At 52.9% G+C, this 18,562-nt stretch overlaps 2 protein-coding genes across 4 annotated transcripts in view; one reads left to right on the top strand and one right to left on the bottom strand.

Moving 5' to 3' along the window:
• Positions 1-1,538: 1,538 nt before the first annotated feature.
• Ldhd (lactate dehydrogenase D) lies at positions 1,539-5,416 on the top strand. 2 transcript variants are annotated; one of them, XM_013012771.1, is made up of 11 exons: positions 1,539-1,624; positions 1,717-1,829; positions 2,154-2,295; positions 2,388-2,529; positions 2,648-2,807; positions 3,485-3,549; positions 3,653-3,781; positions 3,858-3,985; positions 4,587-4,677; positions 4,764-4,875; positions 4,965-5,416. In XM_013012771.1, the coding sequence occupies exons 1-11, from the start codon at positions 1,556-1,558 to the stop codon at positions 5,128-5,130; spliced, it is 1,317 nt and encodes a 438-aa protein (XP_012868225.1). In that variant the 5' UTR covers positions 1,539-1,555; the 3' UTR covers positions 5,131-5,416. The 2 variants fall into 2 exon arrangements, with proteins under 2 accessions (XP_012868225.1, XP_012868224.1); XM_013012770.1 differs by having other exon boundaries at positions 3,350-3,549.
• A 3,605-nt stretch (positions 5,417-9,021) lies between these two features.
• The window catches only part of Znrf1 (zinc and ring finger 1, E3 ubiquitin protein ligase), a 90,475-nt gene continuing 80,934 nt past the window's right edge, over positions 9,022-18,562 (bottom strand). Inside the window, exons 3-5 of one of the 2 annotated variants that reach the window (XM_013012624.1) lie at positions 12,266-12,371; positions 10,880-10,971; positions 9,022-10,087 (exon numbers count right to left, since the gene is read on the bottom strand). In XM_013012624.1, the coding sequence (XP_012868078.1) occupies positions 10,914-10,971; positions 12,266-12,371 (164 nt within the window). In that variant the 3' untranslated portion in view covers positions 9,022-10,087; positions 10,880-10,913. The remainder of the gene's footprint in view (positions 10,088-10,879; positions 10,972-12,265; positions 12,372-18,562) is intronic. The other variant, XM_013012625.1, reaches the window with a different exon arrangement.

Below are 18,562 nucleotides of genomic sequence, written 5' to 3'. Positions count from 1 at the left end.
CTTCCTTGGCTCTTATCATGTCTGTTTATCCTTTTACTCATGGCTTCCATAAATAACATTGTGAGTATAAACTCTCTGAGTGATATAGGCCTCCAGGTGAACATTATCTATGCAGGATAATAATCTAGCCAAGAATGGGAGGATCTATCTGACCTTTGGACCCATGAACCAGAGTGAATGTTTACAGTGTCAAGCCACTGAGTTGTGTTGTTTTCAATAAAGTAATAGCTGACATAGCACTTTTTGTTCTGCTGGTTCTGGGGCTTGAACTCGGGGGCTCACACTCTTGCTTGGCTTTTTTCTGTTTTAGGCTGGCTCTATACCACTTGAATTACATCTCCACTTCTGGCTGGCTTTTTGTAGGTTAATTGGAGATGAGTCTTATAGATTTTTCTGCTAGGGCTGGAAGCTGGGATCCTCAGCCTTCTGAGTAGCTAGAATTACAGGTATGTGCCACCAGTGCATGGCTGATACAGTTTTTTTGAGATTGATTTTCGTGTATAGCCCAGGCTAGCCCAGAACTCACAATCCTACTCCCTCTGCCTCTTGAGTGCTGGAAATAAGGGTGTATACCATTATGTCCAGCTGTAAATTTGTTTTTGATATTACAATATATTAACGCAAGTCATACTACTGTTATGACATCCTTCTTCAGCAGGTGCTGGTCATGTAAACATTACTGAGTTCAAGGAGGGATGTGGGCCTAAGAATCAACAATATTAAAAAAAATATATATGGCTCACCCCATAATCTTAGCTACTTAGGAGACTAAGATCTGAGGATCTCTGTTCAAAGCCAGCCTGGGCAGGAAAGTCTATGAGACTCTCATTGCAAATTAAGCACCTAAAAAGACTGGAAGTGGAGGTATGGCTCAAGTGGTAGAGTGCTAGCCTCGAGGAAGAAAGCCTAGGGTCAGAGCCAGGGCTCTGAGTTCAAGCTCCAGGTCTGGCACCAGAAACAACACACAAAAAAAGATTTTTTTTTTTTTACAAAAAAAGATTTGTGCATCACATTATTTCTCTACCAGATGAGAAATAGTTACTGTGGTTATGTTAAGTATGAGATTTAGCCTCTTAAGAGCTATTTTTGTTGTTCTTGGCCGTGAGGCTTGAACTCGGCCTGAGTGCTGTCCCTCAAGGCGAGCCACTGGAGCCACAGCACCATTTCTAGTTTTCTGGTGGTTAATTGGAGAGTCTCACACTTTCCTGCCCAGGCTGGCTTTGAACCGTGATCCTCAGATCTCAACCTCCTGAGTAGCTAGGATTACAGGCGCCCCCAAAGAACACCTTTTTCTTCATGGAGCACCCCAAAACAGCTGCAGAGGGGCACGGCCCAGGACTCCCCCCCGTACCCCACCAGCCACCAAAGCTGGTGTTGACCTTGGCGTCCCAGCTGTCCCTGACCCAGCGAGATCTGTCTGCGGGGTGGAGGGGGTGGGGGCACCTTAAACTCGCACCACCTTAAACAGGCTCCGGCGCGCAGCCAGCGGGCGGAGCCAGGCGGCCGTGTTGGTCACCAGTCCTCGGCGGACTGCGAACCCGGCTGCCGACCGGCCATGGCCTGGCTCCGGGCCGCCACCTGGGGGCTGTTCCCCCGGAGGGGCTACTGCTCCCGGGGGTCGCAGGTTGGGCGGGTCCCGAGTTTCCCAGGGTCCTGAGACGCCTGACCCGCGGGGGTGGAGCCCCCCGTTCCTGTGACACCGTCTCTCCCCTGCAGGGCCAGCTCAGCCCGAGCTTCGTGGAGGCTCTGAAGATAGTTGTGGGGGACCCCCACGTGTCCACTGCTGCCGCCGTCCGCGAGCACCATGGGCAAGACGAGTCTGTGCACAGGTACCGGGGACCGGGGGCTGGGGGCGGGGAGGGCAGTCCTGGGCCGCGCCCCTCGGCAGCTGTTTTGGGGTGCTCCGTGCAGAAAGGCGTTCTCAGGTGGCTCACGCCTGTCATCCCAGCTACTCAGGAGGCTGAGATCTGTCAGGATCGCGGTTCAAAGCCAGCCCGGGCAGGAAAGTCCGGGAAACCAGAGGACTGGAAGTGGCGCTGTGGCTCTAGCGGTGGAGCGCGGGCCTTGAGCTGAAGAGCTGCGGGACAGCGCCCAGCCCAGAGTTCAGGCGTTCTGTGCCCCTGCGGGGACCTGACCTGGGTACCGTCCCCTAGGTGCCAACCCCCCGATGCCGTGGTGTGGCCCCAGAGCGCGGAGCAGGTCAGCCGGCTGGCAGCCCTGTGCTACAGCCAGCGCGTGCCCATGGTCCCTTTCGGCACGGGCACCGGCCTGGAGGGGGGCGTCTGCGCCGTGCAGGTACGGGGGGGGGGGGGGGGAGGGTCGGGGGGCGCCCGCCCCTCCTGAGGCCTGGGCTGGGACCCGAGTCATCCCGACCCGCCTGCCCCCAGGGCGGTGTGTGCGTGAACCTCACCCACATGGACCGGATCACCGAGCTGAACCCAGAGGACTTCTCGGTGGTGGTGGAGCCCGGGGTCACCCGGAAGGCCCTCAACGCTCACCTGCGCGACACTGGCCTCTGGTTCCCCGTGGGTAAGCCGGCTACCTTTCCCTGCCTGTCTCCCTGTCCCCCGCACCCTCCCCGGGCTCGCTGGGGGCTGGGCCGGGCCCCCGGGCTGCCCTCCCCCCTCCCCAGCGGTCTGCCCTCCAGACCCAGGTGCAGATGCCTCTCTCTGCGGCATGGCTGCCACCGGAGCCTCGGGCACTAACGCCGTGCGCTATGGTACCATGCGGGACAACGTGCTCAACCTGGAGGTGGTGCTGCCTGATGGCCGACTGCTCCACACTGCGGGGCAAGGGCGCCATTTCCGGTGAGTGCCCGCTGCCCGGGGCCGGCTTCCCAGAGCCCACTCCCGTATGGATGGGCCATACTTGCCAGGGGCCACTGCTGATCCTGGCGTTTGCTCACCCCTCACAAGGCTGGTAAGGAGCCTGGGCCGGTGCCTCTGGCCTATAATCTTAGCTACTCAGGAGGCCGAGTCTAAGGATCCCAGTTCAAAGCCAGCCCAGGCAGGAAAGTCCATGAGACTCTTTATCTCCAATTAACCACCCAAAAGCTGAAAGTGGAGCCATGGCTCAAGTGGTAGAGCCTTTGCTAGCCTTGAACAAACAACAACAACAAAAAAGGACAGCACCAGGCCTTGAGTTCAATCTGCAGGACAGACAGACAGACACACAGACACACACACATACACAGATTTAGGTGGGGTGGACAGGGGCTGGGAAACAGCAAGTTCTATGATGGCAACTGGGGTCTGGGAAGGGCCAGCCCAGATATGGCGCAAACCTCTGGGCAGTCATTTCCCAGGACTTGGGCCAGGGCACTCAGCTACCTTGTGTCCCTGGTGTGCAGGAAGAGTGCAGCCGGCTACAACCTCACAGGGCTCTTTGTGGGCTCTGAGGGGACGCTGGGCCTCATCACATCTGCCACCCTGCGCCTGCATCCTGCCCCTGAGGCCACGGTAGCCGCCACCTGTGCTTTCCCCAGTGTCCAGGCTGCAGTGGACAGCACTGTGCAGATCCTCCAGGCGGCAGTGCCTGTGGCCCGCATTGGTGAGCCAGGGGCTGGGCAGTGGAGGTGGGGTCCACAGAAGAGGCCCCTGTCTCAAGTCTCAAGGCCTGGCTTCATCTCGGCCATCCCTTTTCCGGGTCTCAGAGTTCCTGGATGATGTTGCAATGGACGCCTGCAACACATACAGCAAACTGAACTATCCTGTGGCTCCCACTCTCTTCCTGGAGTTCCACGGCTCCCAGCAGGCACTGGAAGAGCAACGGCAGCGGGCAGGTGTGCTGGAGAGGGTAGGGTTGTGCGGCCCACCTTGGTGTCAAGCCCCAGGTCAACCTGTCTCCTCCCGCTGCAGAGGCGATCACTCAAGACAACGGAGGCTCCCAGTTCTCCTGGGCCCATGAGGCTGAGGCACGCAAACAGCTTTGGACAGCACGCCATAATATCTGGTATGCACTCCTGGCTGCGTCTCCTGGCTGCAAGGTAAGCCTGGGACTGGAATGAAGTGGAGGTCTGCACTTGGGCCATAAACCCTTTCCTCAACCCACCACCCTCCAGTATATATAGAACAGTGGGCTGAGGCCCCCTAGAACTGGGCTGGGCACCAGAATCCAGACTACAGATTGTCCTTACCCAGCTGCTTCTCAAATGCTGTCTAGAGAGAGATCGGAATTGTCTTAATGCTTGGGAGTCCTCACAGAAAGCCTCACTCTGGGCTCTCTTAGCAACTGGAAAGACAGGGAAGGAATCTTGGCGGAAAAGAAGTTCACACAACCTGGAAAGGAAGGCTGGACAGGAAGGCTGGACTCCAGGCAGGGCATGCTGATTCAGTAGTGTAGGGTGCAGGGGATTTGCACATGGTTAAGGCTGGGGATCCAGGGTAAGATTGAAGGCTTGGGCTAGCAAGATATGGGGCACACACCCAGGCCAGTCATCTAGAGAAGAGCAGGCTGTTTACTTCTGTGAAATCAAGAGCTGAAGCTAGACCCTCCGTCCCATCCTTAACTTTGATCACAGTGATCCTTTAACTTCAGGCAGGCAAGAGGTGATGGGAAGAAACTCACTGGCCTGTCCTCTGACTCAGGGCTACTCCACAGACGTGTGTGTGCCCATTTCCCGGCTGCCTGAGATCCTGGTGCAGGCCAAGGAGGAGCTGAAAGTCTCAGGACTCACAGGTTCTGCCACTCACCGTTGTACTGAGGGAAGCATTAGAGCTGCCGAGTGCCTGGGCCAATGGCAGCTCTCTCCTCTGGGCCCCCAGGAGCCATTCTTGGGCATGTGGGTGATGGCAACTTCCACTGCATCCTGATGATCCACCCAGATGATGCTGAGGAGCTCCATCGAGTCAAAGTCTTTGCCGAAGGGCTAGGCAGGTAGGAGCTGAGCTGGGGAAGGAGAACGGAGGGAAGGCAAAGGGAGTTGGAGACAAGGTCGCTGAGAGCCCCCTCTCATGGCATTCCAGGAGGGCACTGGCACTCCACGGGACGTGCACCGGGGAGCATGGCATTGGCATGGGCAAGCGGCAGCTGCTTCAGGAAGAAGTTGGTGCTGTGGCCCTGGAGACCATGCGGCAGCTCAAGGTCACCCTGGACCCCCTCGGCCTCATGAACCCAGGCAAGGTGCTGTGAGAAGCTTCAAGTGCTTGTCCTACAAGCCTCCAGACCACAGAGCCCTTGTTCTGGAAGTTTCCTTTAAGCCTCCAATTCTGCAAAGGATGGACAGTGGGTATGCTGTCAGCTGATGTTGTATAGCAAGGGCCTAAAGTCAGAGGGAGACAAAGTGAGCCCCTCCCCACTCCTCTTGCTGCCCTCAGACATCTTTGGTTCAGTGGATGGCCCAGGATGCTTAACTGCTTTTTTTTTTGCCATACTAGGGCTTGAACTCAGGGCCTGGGTACTGTCCCTGAGCTTTTTCCCTCAAGGTTAGCACTTTATCCTTTGAGCCACAGCTTCACTTCTGGCTTTTTGGTGATTTATTGAAATCTCACTGACTTTGCTGCCTTTATGATGCTCAGATTTCAGCCTCCTGAGTAGCTCTGATTACAGGTGTGAGCCACTGACACCCAGCTCCTCTCTGCTCTTAAATATCCTGTCCTGGCTTGGAGGGATGTCATGGTTACCTGAAGACTAAGATCACACCCCTCCCCACCACTAGGCCCAGGATCCTTCATCCTACACTGGACAGGAATACTCCTTTCCTGGAATGAGGAGCTCTTCCTTTCCAGTTAGTTATTCTTGTTTGCGCCTCTCCTCCCGCCCCCCCCCAGGTTAATCTGTACTCCACTTGTCATGTCTGGGGAGCAGTAGGTAGCACCTACATAGCCACTCTCTCCTCTTCAGGTACTGACTTTTGGCCACTGTTTTGAGCCTTGTCCTCTGACTTACAGAAGCTTGGGGAAGATGGTGGTCTCAGGCTGAACCCCTGCCCTTGGTGGGGTTTTGTTGGTTGGTTGTTTTTTGGCAGCCTCCCCACGAGGCCTTAGAATATCAAACACATTCTGGAAGCTGTTGCTTCATTAGAAATAGAAACGAGATCCTCATCCTTGTACCACACCTCTCCATGTTGCAATGGATGGCATTACCAGCTTTTGCCCTCAAAGTTAAGTTCAGTCCACCATGTAGCCTGCCTGTCTCGGGATCCCCCAAGTCAGAGCCCATCTAGAGTAACTTGGCAGTTGTTTCTATTATGCCCACAAGAGGGCGCCTGACACCATCTGCTCTGGGCCACAGCTGCCCAAAGCTCTTCTGTCTACATCCTGTAACTCCAATCCCTAGTCTTCTCACCTCCCAGGATGGGGGTGCATGGCCAGCTTCTAAATCCCCCACCCCTTGCAGGTCCCAGGAGCTCACAGAGCTGTTCATCTCTCCCACCCTGGGCCTCTGGCCCCCTAAGGAAAGGGGCTAGGTAAGGGATGCGGGAGCCAGAGCAAGTGAGCAGCAGCAGCCTCCAGAATCTGGAGAGCCCAGGCTTTCTCTAGAATCCCCTCCCCACTCTTCCCCTTTGGCTGTGAGGGGAGGCAGCTTCCTGTGGCCTTCTCAATCCAACTTCAGTTCCTGGGACAGTGACAGTGACCCTGTGCTTGAGGCTGGGATATGCCAAGGATTTTGGTGGCAATCATCAGCCCTCTCCCAAGCCACTGCAGGAAGTGAACAATCCAACTATTGGTCCAGCCTCACCCTGTAAACAGCCCCCTTCCCCTTCCAAGCATAGTGTAGCCCCTTCCCCCAGCCCACCATGGCAACTGAGCAGAGGCTGTCCCAATTTGATGTGCCTTCCAGTACCTGGCAGCTAGAATTCGCTCAGAAAATGCCATTTCCTAACAGCTTCTTTTATTAAGAAAAATTCTAAACATACAGAACATTTGAAATAACCAGCACATTGTTCTGTGAAGGTTCAACAACAGATATTTTTTGCCTTACTTGCTTTGTGCGTTGTTTGGGGGGAAACAAACTGGGATTCAGATTATACATGTCTCAAAATCATTCACTATCTCCTTAGAATAAGAGCATTCTTCTATGACTTTCCACACTATTATAAATGGCTGTTACATGAATGGTTTCCAGGAGGGCTTGTGTCCAGGAAAGCATGCTGGGCCCCCTGGTGGAGGAGCTGAACACACCTTTGTCTCTCCGCGCTCCAAAGGTGGGGGAGGGGAGGGAACACAAGATTCTGGAGAGATGCTTTCTGGATGGAGTGACAGATACCAGCTCCACTTGGGAAGCCCAGACAAACCCTGCCCCACCCCCATACCAGCGCTTGGCAACCTGGATACGAATTCAGAAGACAGCAACCAGCAGAGGGCTGTCGTGTGCCAGGTGGGAGCTGAAGTCCCCCGGGGGTGGTGATGAACACCCGTCCCTGAGAGCCTGGAATAGCACCCAGTGTGGGCCTCAGCTTTGTCCACCCAGCTCCCAATCACTGGGCTCAACCATGGCGCTGCCAGGTCCTTGCTACCAAGGTGGGCGCACACAGCCTTGGATTCCAGGCCCAGGGTCAGACAAGGAGATTTCCTTCAGAGCTGGGCCCTGCCCCGCCAGTCTTGCTGGTGGAATTAAATATAGAACAGGGAGACACAGTTGCTAGGCAGAAGCAGGAGTTGCTGTGAATAGAACAGTGCCCTTTGCAGTGACAAAGCTCCAAGGAAGCCCGCTGCACATGTGCCAGGTCTTCAGGGCCAATCTTGACCTTCATGATGGCCTCTGGGTTGCATGATTTTGTTCCCACTTCACACACATGGAATCTGAAAGCAGATGAATAAAGCTGTACCCCCGGGGATCATTCCTTCTTCCAAGCAGAGAGTCCACACGCAGAGGGGCCCATGTTCTGACAGCAGTGTTCCTGGGTTTCTACTTCAGGCAGGTCCGACACCCAAACCTGTTTCTTCAGTTCTTTGACCATGTCTCCGGCCTTGCCCACTGGCTTGCAATGAATACCCTTGTACAGAGTAAGTGAGGTGGGAAAGAGACTCAAGATCCAGAGGCCCTGGTGGCAGCTCAGTCCAGACTTGTGGGTCTGGTGGACTTGGGCCCCAAGGCCACAGCAGAAGCAGGCCTGGGAAGGGTCAGGCTAGAGGTGTGGAGTCTTCTCCCTTCAGCTTTCCTTGGCTGGTTCTGTAGGAGGCCCTAGAATACAGCTTCTGGAGCTTGGCTCTGAGACAGGCCAGGCATGTACTGCTACCCCCTGCCCTGAGCTTCTGGCCCAGGCTGCTGTTTGCCAACTTTTTGAGAGCTTGAGTAGCTGGTTCTGGTTCAAGGGCTCTGAGCTGGCTCAGCTCCAAACCCAGGCCTCTTCCTAGGCCTCAGAGAAGCACGCTGCCCATGAGTCAGCACTTAGATGAGAAGGCCTGACAGAGCAACAGGCAGGCAGAGCAGAACATGGCACAGGAAGCAGAGGCTTCAAGAGAGGGGCTGTGCTGGCACCTGGTGTGTGTGTGGGGAACCCACATTCTCCAGTGGTGGCAAGTTCTTTGCCCTGCAGATCTCTCCAGAAAAGCTCCAGCATGATCAGTCCACAGATGATGGCAAGTGGCTTCCACAATGCTTAAGTCAGCATGTAGGATGCACACCTGAACCACCGCTTCCTTCTGCCTAGGTACGGCTGGATGAGCAGTACTGCTGTACCTTGCAGGCAGCTGAAAAGATGCTAAGGAGGTAGGTGTGTGGGGGGGAGGGGGCATGGGCCTTGCCCCCCATTTTTCACTTGTATAGCAGTACTACATTAAAATAAAATCACACAGTGCATCTTTTGTTAGACATTATTTTAATACCATATCAAAACACCTTGACTAATGAAGAAAGGTTTTCTCCCAAGCTTTGAACATTTTTTTTAACATTTTATAATAAGTTTTTTTGTGTGTTTTAATATATAAATACAGAAACCTATCTTGTATGGGCTGATGCCACGTATGAACATCAATGGCTAGAATGTTCTCAGAGAGCCTGAAAACGGGTAGTGGTACATGTTTCTTTAGTAAAGTCTTTTGCTTGTCTGTTTTAAGTTTTCGGGGGGGGAGGAATCCGTAAGGACCTAAGAAGAATGTTCAGACATTTTTGCAGTACACTTGTGATTGTTAAATCCTCTGAACTGACCGGAACCAGGAGGCAAGAAAGGGGAAGACGTGGGAAGGGGGGCGGGAGAAAATCCTGGCTGGTCAGCTGTTGGTTCTGTTTTTGGCAATGAAATCATGTGGCTATCAGGATTCTTAGGGGAGAAAAGTGCAAAACTAAGCCAGAAAACAAATATGGAAAAACAAAACCAAAAAACAACCCCAAACTCTCAAGGTAGAGAGGTTGGTGATGCAGAGAGCCAAGTGGGGCACTGGGCAAAGGAAGGGACTGTGCCGCCTGCCGTCGGGCTGGCAGCGAGGACATGGCTATGTGTGGTCTGTCACTGAGTGGGTTACAGCTGGGCAGCAAACAGCAATCTGTAAACATCACGAGGGAAAACACCAGTCGACACTAGACTTTTTTTTATATAATTTTTTTTTTTGTAAACACTTTGAAGACAGACCCACACACTTTTCAAAGGTGAAAAAAGAAAATGCCCTTTTCCCTCCTGGGCGGAGGGTGAGGGGAAGGATAGCAGTAGATTCACTCTTCTCTCAGACTCGCTCTCATCTGACTGGGTGTCCTCGAGGAGGAAGGAGGACCGATTTCTGGAAGTCAGTGCAGAAGGGGTGCCCTGTTCCTTCTGGGGGTCCCAAGCTCAGCTCTGTCCAGTGTCCGAGGAGCCTCCTCCCAGGAACAGGGGCTGTCTGTCCCTGTATGAGTCAGAAGAAGTCAGCTGTGCTCCGTCTGGCTGAGGCCACTGCTGCATCCCTTGGTGGCAGCAGCACGTCCCCCCGAGGGCAGGCTGGCGGGGTGTCTGTGGTTCGGTCCAGGCAGGTCCCCCAGAAGCCAAGCATCATGCTGGGAATTTGGCCTGCGCCATGCGCCAGGCTCCACTCCCTCTGCCTCACTCTCGCCCTTGCTTTTTCTTCTCCCCATGCCATCAGATTTTGAGGTGAAGGTAAAAAGAGCAAGTGTCCCCGGTTTGTCTGACATCATCAGCTGTTCTGGGCATTTACTTGGAATAAATAAAATAAACCTAACAAAAGAAAACAAAATAGAGAGAGCAGAAAGAAAACAGGCCCCCAAACCCTTTGGTTGTGAGATAAGGAGGTAGAAATAAGCTTCCCCCCACCCCTTTCCTAGAGCTTGTGTTTGTTTACAAAAAGAAAATGTTAGCCCAGAACTTAGAAGGAACAGGTAGGGCGAGGGGCAGGAGAGTGCAGCCAGCAGTAAAAGTGCCCTGGGAAGAAATGGGGGGGGGTTGGGAGGAGGGTGTGGCCTGGTCTGCTGCAATCAGGGCCCTGTCCTATGGGACAGAGGGGCCAAGCCTGGCTTGGAGGCCTGAGAGTCCTCTGCAAGCGGAGTGAGGGAGGCGGCCTGCAGGGGAAAAAGTAGCTGTGAAATGAGTGCTGGCCAGCCTCTGTGTCAGACAAGGCACAGATCCCACAGGCTATTCAATGAGTGCATGTCCCTAAGGTGACAGGAAATGATCCAGAGAAGTGGACTCTGAGAGGTGAGGGAGAAGGAGCCCATCTGGCTGTAAACCCAGTGCCCAGCTAAAGGCTCATCTGCTTCTCCCCAAGCTTCCTCAGGGAGATTTGCTTTAGATATCTGGATACACTGGTCTTTCCCCAACTAATTCCACCTCTTCTGCGGGCATGTTTATCCTATCACAGAAGATCCTTCCACTTCTGGATATAAATCACTGTCCTTCCCTCTGCTCTTCCTGCTTTCCCTCAGAGAAGCGCATCAGAGCAGCCCCGCTTCCCCACCAGCAGGCCCTCAGCAACTTGACCCCAAGCCTGAGTCTGCTCAGGTATGGGCTCACCTTTGAGAGGAGTCGGCAAGCAAGCCTGGCAGGGTCAGTCCGCAGGGTGTTCCGGACAAGATCTGTTCACTTCAAACCATGAGTCTATGCAGCTGTGGGTCAGAAGGGGTGCCAGAGGAACTACTTTAGCTCCTGCCACTGGGGCTCTCCAGTGTCAGACTTGGGAGAGGGTTTTCAAAGTCTCTCCTGAAAGGACCCCAGGGGAAAACCACCCTGTCCGCTTTCTGCAGCAGGGAGAAGGGACTGGGCAGGGGGGAGGGCGGCCGGTACAGGCTCGGGGGATCTGGCACTGTAGGAAGGATGAGTAGCCTTGAGGTCCTTGTGCAGGAAGCTAACCAGTAGCTACTAGGGAGAAGGCAAGGGAGCTGGTGAGCACTTGGGAGGCTGGTTTGATTTCTGGCTGTGGGGTCCTATGAAAGCCTCCTCCTGGGTTAAGACAGCAGCTAGATGGCTCCCTTCCCAGGACACGCCTTCCGAGTCTACCATGCTTGGCTACGAAGGTGAAAGGTGCCCAGGCCCCCGAGCTCTGACATTGCTGCGTAAGTGAGCCAAGGAGGGGCTTGCAGTAAAGTCCGACTCCCTAGTGTTTGAAGAGGACTATCTGCACCAGAGAAAGAACAGTAATTGCCCCAAGACAGAGACCAGAATTGGTAAACTAACATCTGGGCATTTTCAAACATCAACTCAGATCATCTGCATATGTTGCCTCAGGGCCAAGGTATTTTTTTTTCTCCTATCTCTGGTTAGTGCCCCCTGCCCCCAGGACACCTCCAGACTAAGAATCAGTTCTCCATACCAGTTGTGCCCAGGCACGGCCACTGTCCTGTAGACCAGTGACCCCAGGTTGTGCTGGGAAAAGCCTGTGGTGCCAGGCAGCAGTGCTGAGCTTGAGGAGGAGAGAGCAGGTGGTGGCCACAGGAGCACAGAGTGTCCTCCTGTCCGGGCAAGGAGGTGTCTTCTTTCCAGTTGGGAACAAGAACAAGGTTCCTCCTGGAGGCCGAGGACAAATCTTGGCCCTGCTAATTTTAGCAGTGTGTGCCCACAGGTAGCGGCTCTTGCTGCCTCTTGCTCCTCCGGGGAGAAGGGCACACAAGACAGCAAGGACACCCTCCACATTGCCTCTCTTACCCTTTGGAGCAAGGGGCTCATGGAGGAAGAACAGCCAAGCTCCAGCTGGGATCCTGAGTACCTCCGACCTGTGGGGCTCCATGAAGCAGAGCTGGACCTCTGGCTTCACCTATGTCTTGCCCTTGGGATGCTTAAACCCCCTGTCAGCACAGTTGGATATACTGTGCCCCTAAGAGGCCATCCTATGGCCAAAGTAGACCAGATGGCTGGTGCCGGAGGTCTATCCTTAGGAGGTGCCACCCCGCCAGGCCTTCGTACCTTTTGTGATAGATGCACAGGCAGGGCAGTCTGGCTATCGTGTCCCCCTGAAGCAGCTCCTCCAGGCAGATCACGCATTCACCCGCATCTTTAGTCAGCACATCATCTGCAAGGGAGACAGGGAAAGAAGACTAGGCAGGAGGGGACACAGAGCAGACACAGGTCTAGGAACTAGGTGGATGACATGGAAGCCTGAAAAAGACCTTCACCTTAAGACCCTTTGGCTTTACCCCATGGAGTCAAGATACATGTACCCCACATGGGACTCAAAAAAGGCAGCACGATGCAAGCAGTTTTCTTCATGTAGACTTTCCCCTAAATATATACATATACCAGGAACACTGCTCGAGGCAAGAGCAGACTGCAACTTCCATTTTACTCCGAAATGCACTGAAAGGGCGTGAGGGGTCTCTTGGTAGACGGCATGAGGAGGTGGCCAGGGGTGGATATGTACATGCTTACCATACGTTGCTTTCAATGTTGCTTTACTTTTCATGATCAAATATAGAAGCAGGAGGAAAGCTGGCCTAGTTTTGAGAGCGAAGTCAACCTATAGACATTCTTAGCCATTTCGTCCTTGCTCTCAGTCTTGGGCATCCACCCTGACAGGCTGCAGCCCGTGTGCTCTTTCCTGCACCCCTCGGGACTTAGAGTGCAGCGGCATCACTGACAGGGAACAGCTTTCTGTGCGGCAGGGGAGCCGAGTTTCCCCTCGCTTTCCTCTTACAAATGGGTAAGGCAGCTCTGAGCCTCTGACAAGTTAGAATCCTCTGGATCCAAACAGCACAGCCTCTCTGACCGGCTGTGTTCATTCCCCATAGGCTATCTGTCCGGCCACAACCCCCATGGCCTCCAGAGGCGACAGATTTGGGGACGGGGGAGGCAGAGATGGAGATTCAGCTGAAGGGCTTTCTTCCTCAGCAGGACTAGACCTAAGTCTCCTCTCTCTTCACAATGCAGGGAGAGGCAGGGGACAAAAGGGTGAGTCATTTTCCTAGAAGATCCAGGCCTTCAAGATTTGTACACCTGTCAGTTACACAGCCTTTCCTAGTCATTTCACAGGTGATTTTCTGTGCTTTCCTAAGCAGCCTGGGTCAGGATGCTGATGGGAAGAAGTGTGCAGCTGCCCTGCCATGAGGGGGGGAGCACCATCCTCTGGGAATGAGACTACAGAAGGCCACATGGAGGCTCCCGGGTATAGTGGGAGAGACTTGGAGTTGGACCACATGAGGGAACCGACAATGCCCACATCTAGCCCAGCACCCAGGACGCAGCATTCTTCCACCACAAAAGGACTACAAGAGGTGGGCTGGGTGTGAGCTGAGTAAAACTTCCTGTCCCAGAGCTCTGGGAATCAGCAGTTCCCAGGTATCTGGGGGCTAGATATGAAGTCTGGCTATGCATGAGACTTCCGCCCTCGTCTAACATGGGCGCGGGGCCCACTGCTAGAAGGAAGCTCTGGAGGGGTGAAGGAGAAATACAAAGTCAAGGACTCTGAGCCAGCACATGTTGAGGCCCCACTGCAGATGGATTCAAGCACCTCTTGGCAAGCTCGGAACCCAGGATGGGGGGGTGGGTCTCAATAAATGCTGGATAATGAGAAATGCAGGAACAAAGTAGATCAAAGTAGTTTTTGGGTCTGCTTTTTCTTGCTGCTTATCAAGCTGCTTCCAATCTTCTTGATACTATGTGCAAAGACAATCAATGTCTACCCAGAGGAGGGGCTGGCCTGGCTTGGGATATGTGTATGTGCATGTGCAAACTAGATGGTGCCATTGTCTGTCCCTCTAGCCAGACTACGGACCAACCAGACAGCAGGCAAAGCCCTCTGGACTCATTCAAGTGTGATGTTGGGATGAGCTGAGGTGGAGGTGAGGGCATACTTCTACAGTCTACTGCTATTGTCAGAAGCGGTACAGCGTCCCCATTTCTTGGGGCCAGCTATATGCCAAGAACTTCACATGTTCCAGGAAATCCTAAAAATCCAGAGTGGGGCCTTTGGGTAAACTCATGTAGCTGCTAAGTGGCCAAGACTCCTTCCAGACAGACTCCTTGCCTACTTCTTTCACTTCTCTTCTTACTTTGGGGCTGGAAACCACCACACATCTCACAGATTGCTTCAAATGTTCCCTTTTTGTGAAGCGTGCAGGGCTGTGGGGGTGGAGGTGGAGGTACCCAGATGCTGAGTGGATAAGGCAGCCTGAGAAGCAGTTTGGCATGCCAGGGCATGGTTGCCCCAAGAGAGCTCATATAACGAATTCCCCTAGGGACTCGCAGGGTTGCCGGTAGCTCAGGACTCGAGGGGAAGCACCCAAAGACACGCTTCTACTAACTGGCTGGGAGGGAAGTCTGACGGCCAGCTCTGAGTCGGCAGTGAAGTGTGGGAACGTACACATTCATTCCCCTCGGGCCCCGTGGCAGTAAGGAGAAGAGAGAAGCCAGAGGAAGAGAGAACCCCGAGCACACAATGGAGTCCCTGGCCTCATTGCCAACTTAGGTGCAAGAGAGGAGCGCCGCTTCAGCAAGTACAAAGCTGCTGGCATCTGCTGGGGGACAGGACAAGCCAGCAATACTAGTGCCAGATTTTGTGGCTTCCTCCTTAGGAAAGCTGGGAGCTCTACTCTCCAGACAAAGGAGAGATCCTAAGCAGAGGGTATCCCCTGCCAGCTGTAACCCATCCCAGCATCTAAGACTGTGATGTGCAATCTAATTGTTTTGTGGAGCTGGGCTGCTATAAGGACCCTGGGGTCTGCCAACTGAAGCACGGACCTGGGTTGTCCAACTCCCTATAGCTCCTCTAGTGCCCTCTCCTCTGGCCACAGTTTCTGTTTTTACCAGTGGCACTGAGTCCCTATAGGCCTCCCTCCCACTCCTCACACCCAGTGGTGGCTAATCTGGCAATAAGTACAGTTGGGTCAGCAGTGGCTAGGAACCCTGGGTAAGGACCCCCTCCCTGTTGCTCCCCTCACCCTTAGTAGAGGGAGACTTAGGACAGACACCTCCACAGCTGCCAGACTCCAGCCACTGCTCCAGCAGCTAACAATAGCTCTGGGCAAAGCCCCACTTGGGGCTGGGCCAACTCTCCAGCCAAGATTCAGCTACCCAGGCCTGAGAAAGGGAGGGCACATCCATCCCAACCATGAAAGCTCTAAGAGCGAAAGACTCAGGACTTCTATAGGAGGACCTGTTTGTTTGTCCAGGTGTCTGGCTCAGGGTGGACTGGCTCTACCAGGAGGCTTTTTGTGGTTAAGGAAGCCAGGTTCCCTTCCCTTTAAAGCTTATAGAGCATTTAGAATTTCCAGAACCCTGAAGATGAGGCAGTTACCTTTGGCACAGAGGAGAAGGAGGGCAACTTGAGTCAAGAAGCGAGACATGAACCTGTACTCTAGATAAGGGGGTGGGGGTATCCTGAAGCAGAAAACCATCAGCCCTACCAGATTCTCCCAGTTCAGAGGAGTCTTGGAACAGCACCCCTAAACTTTCTGACAACCCCATAGTGTCAGAAGTCTCTTCTGTCAGAACAAAGATTAAATCTCCACCCCAGGACTCTGCTAAGTCAAGTAACTGGGCAGTCAGAATTTATGTGCATATTTTTCAAGGCTAATTCCATGAATCTCAGGGCCACAGAGATGCTGAACAGGGAGAGTTGGTAAAAGGCCCATGGAAGCTATCCACCCATTTACCCAGAGGGCGCCCATCTCCTTTCCATCTCTCCTGCACAAGCACAGCACCCTCACCTTCAGAAGTCCTAGGTTCAGGGCTGCCAGGAAGGTCAGAAGGATAAGGGGTCTAAAAGTTAAGTTCTTTGGGGGTAACTCTCCCCTCCCCCAATCCACAAGCCTCCTAGCCAGGTCTGTGTCTGGGAGTGCTACATGCTCTGGTTGCATTGGCTGAGCCAGTTAAACCAGTCTTGCTTTTTCTAAGTAAAGAAAAAAAATCTGGCAGGCAGCTTTACTGGAGGCCTTCCAACCTTCTGCTCAGGCCAGCCCTTATAATAAGAAAAATACTACTTTCTATCTGCCTCATTTAGGAAGTTTCTACTTTTTTTCTTTGATGGTTAACTAAATTCAACTTATTCAACCATTACACATTTTCTAAAATTTTCTCCAATTGGTGCCAGCAATTGTGAAAGGTATGTGTGTGTGCACACGTGTGTGTGTATGCACACATGCACAGGGACCAAAAGTTACAGTGACTGGTTTTTTAATGGTGCTGGAATTGAGCCCCTTGGGCATTCTAGGCAGGTTCTCTACGATGAGCTACATCCTCAGCCTTCAAGTGACTGACTTCACAAGGAAACAGAACCTCCCCAACATCTGAGTGGGCTTCACCTTGTCCTCTTTCCAGAAAGAGTCTGAGAGCTCACACCTCAGAGACTTCATTAACTTTCCTTAAGGTTTTTTTTTTCCCTTAAAGTACAAAAGTAATGTGAAGCCCACGATGTTGGGATCTTGAGGAACTGTGGGTAGAACATGTTACTAACAAAATCAAAACAAACCCCGATTACCTTTATAATAGCAATAAAAAATAAAAAGGAGAAGACTCGAAAAACAAAATAAACCTAGAGCTCCTGACTTGGAAGCTTTGGCCTGTGACCCAGAGGGTCTTGTGCTCTATGTGAACTAGAACAGACCCTGGATATGCCTGGAAGAATCCACTCCACACGAGGGTATCCTCCTACCAGCTGGCAAATGCTGCCCTGTTACTAGGAAGGTTTAGGTGTCTTTAGACAAAAATGAAAACTGGTTATGAGGAGGTCACACCACCAAAGCCCCCTTTCCATATGAATCATGTGAACAGAGGGGCAAGACATTGATTCTAAAGGCACTTTAAGACAAATTTCACCCACAACAAAACTGGAGATGAGTAGCCTCTCTGCCTCTGGTGGTAAAGACTGGCCTTTGAAGCTGGGTGCCAGTGGCTCATGCCTGTAATCCTAGCTTCTCAGGAGGCTGAGATCTGAGGATTGTGGCTCAAAGCTAGCCCAGGCAGGAAACTCCATGAGACTCATATCTTCAAGAAACTACTCAAAAAAGCTAGAAGTAGTGCTGTGGCTCAAGTGGTAGAGTACCTGCCTTGAGCAAAAGAAGCTCTGAGACAGTGCCCAGGCCCAGAGTTCAAGCCCCAGGACAGGCAAAAACAAAAAATAAAAGAAAAACCCAAGACTGGCCTTTGCCAGAACCTAGAACACCCCACCCCTTTTCAAGCAAAGGTTGAGGGGAAAATGAGAAACAATTCAACAATAGTAATGGCTGTATCTCAGATTGCCAGCCTGCCCTTCCTCTACAGGACCCTCACCCAGCATGCTGGTAGGGAGGATCAGCAGCTCCAGACACACAGAAGTGTTGGTACGGAAGAGGACCCGGGGACACTTTGGGCTGTCATGGGAAGTTCTCTGGGAAAAGAGCTGGAGACTTTCACCTTTCCCATTCTGTATATCGGTGTGGGTGACTCCTGGCCCAGGGTGGCCCTGAGGTTACTTTGTCCCCCACAGCAGCTCCGTAAATTTCTCTCCAATGACTCCAAGAGCTAAGTTCTCTCAGGCCGAGTCCCCTCTGAAGCTCCTTTGTGCTCTTATGACAGCAAAGGCAGTGTCTACAGAGAGCTCTCCCCAGCAGCCCAGAGGACAAAAAGGGCCTCATAAAGTCTCAACACATTGAGGGCTGACGTGAATACAGCATTGGAGGCTATGGTTGGATGTCTGTGAGACACCAGGGAGACTTCTCTCTCTCCATGGTCCCAAGAAGAGATGGTCAGTGGGGACAATGATCATGTGATCCCCAGGGTCATGTAACAGCAAGTCCAGAGGCATGGCAGCCATCAATCCCCCCCCCTCCGAGGAAAAGAGAAAAGGCTGCCTTCTGGGGAGGAAAGGAGATTCTGGACACCAGGTAGGATGTAACAGGAAAAGCATCACTGGAATACAGACAGGGCCATGTGAGCCCTATAGCTGCCCAACCTGAGCAAAGGTTATCAGATAGTATGTACCAGTATAAGTAGGTAGTTGACTTCTGGCAACTAGAATCTTTTAGCCAAGAAAGTAAGGAAGGGATTCAAAAATATGAAAGGAGCATCTCTAGTCTAAAACACTTCAAAATCAAAATTATTTTTTTGGTGTTGGGGATCAAATCCAGGGTCTTGCACATACTACATAAGCACTCTACTACTAAGCTATGCTTCTGGCCCCTGAAATTATTATCATTACTTTTTTGGGTCCGGTCATGGGGCCTTAACTCTGGGCCTGGGCGCTGTCCCTCAGCTCTTCAGCTCAAGGCTAGTGCTCTAGCACTTGAGCCA

This window comes from Dipodomys ordii, unplaced genomic scaffold (genome assembly GCF_000151885.1).
Source record: "Dipodomys ordii isolate 6190 unplaced genomic scaffold, Dord_2.0 Scaffold18, whole genome shotgun sequence".
Lineage (NCBI taxonomy): Eukaryota > Metazoa > Chordata > Mammalia > Rodentia > Heteromyidae > Dipodomys > Dipodomys ordii.
Note: the sequence above shows the minus strand (reverse complement) of the source record. Positions and strands in the feature narration are given on the sequence as shown.

Excerpts from the sequence above, each read along its gene's own strand:
- Ldhd (XM_013012770.1), top strand. The coding sequence starts at position 1,556 with ATGGCCTGGCTCCGGGCCGCCACCTGGGGGCTGTTCCCCCGGAGGGGC. Across the intron at positions 2,296-2,387 it reads GGGGCGTCTGCGCCGTGCAG|GGCGGTGTGTGCGTGAACCT; the intron begins GTACGGGGGGGG and ends GCCTGCCCCCAG. Across the intron at positions 3,782-3,857 it reads AGAGCAACGGCAGCGGGCAG|AGGCGATCACTCAAGACAAC; the intron begins GTGTGCTGGAGA and ends CTCCCGCTGCAG.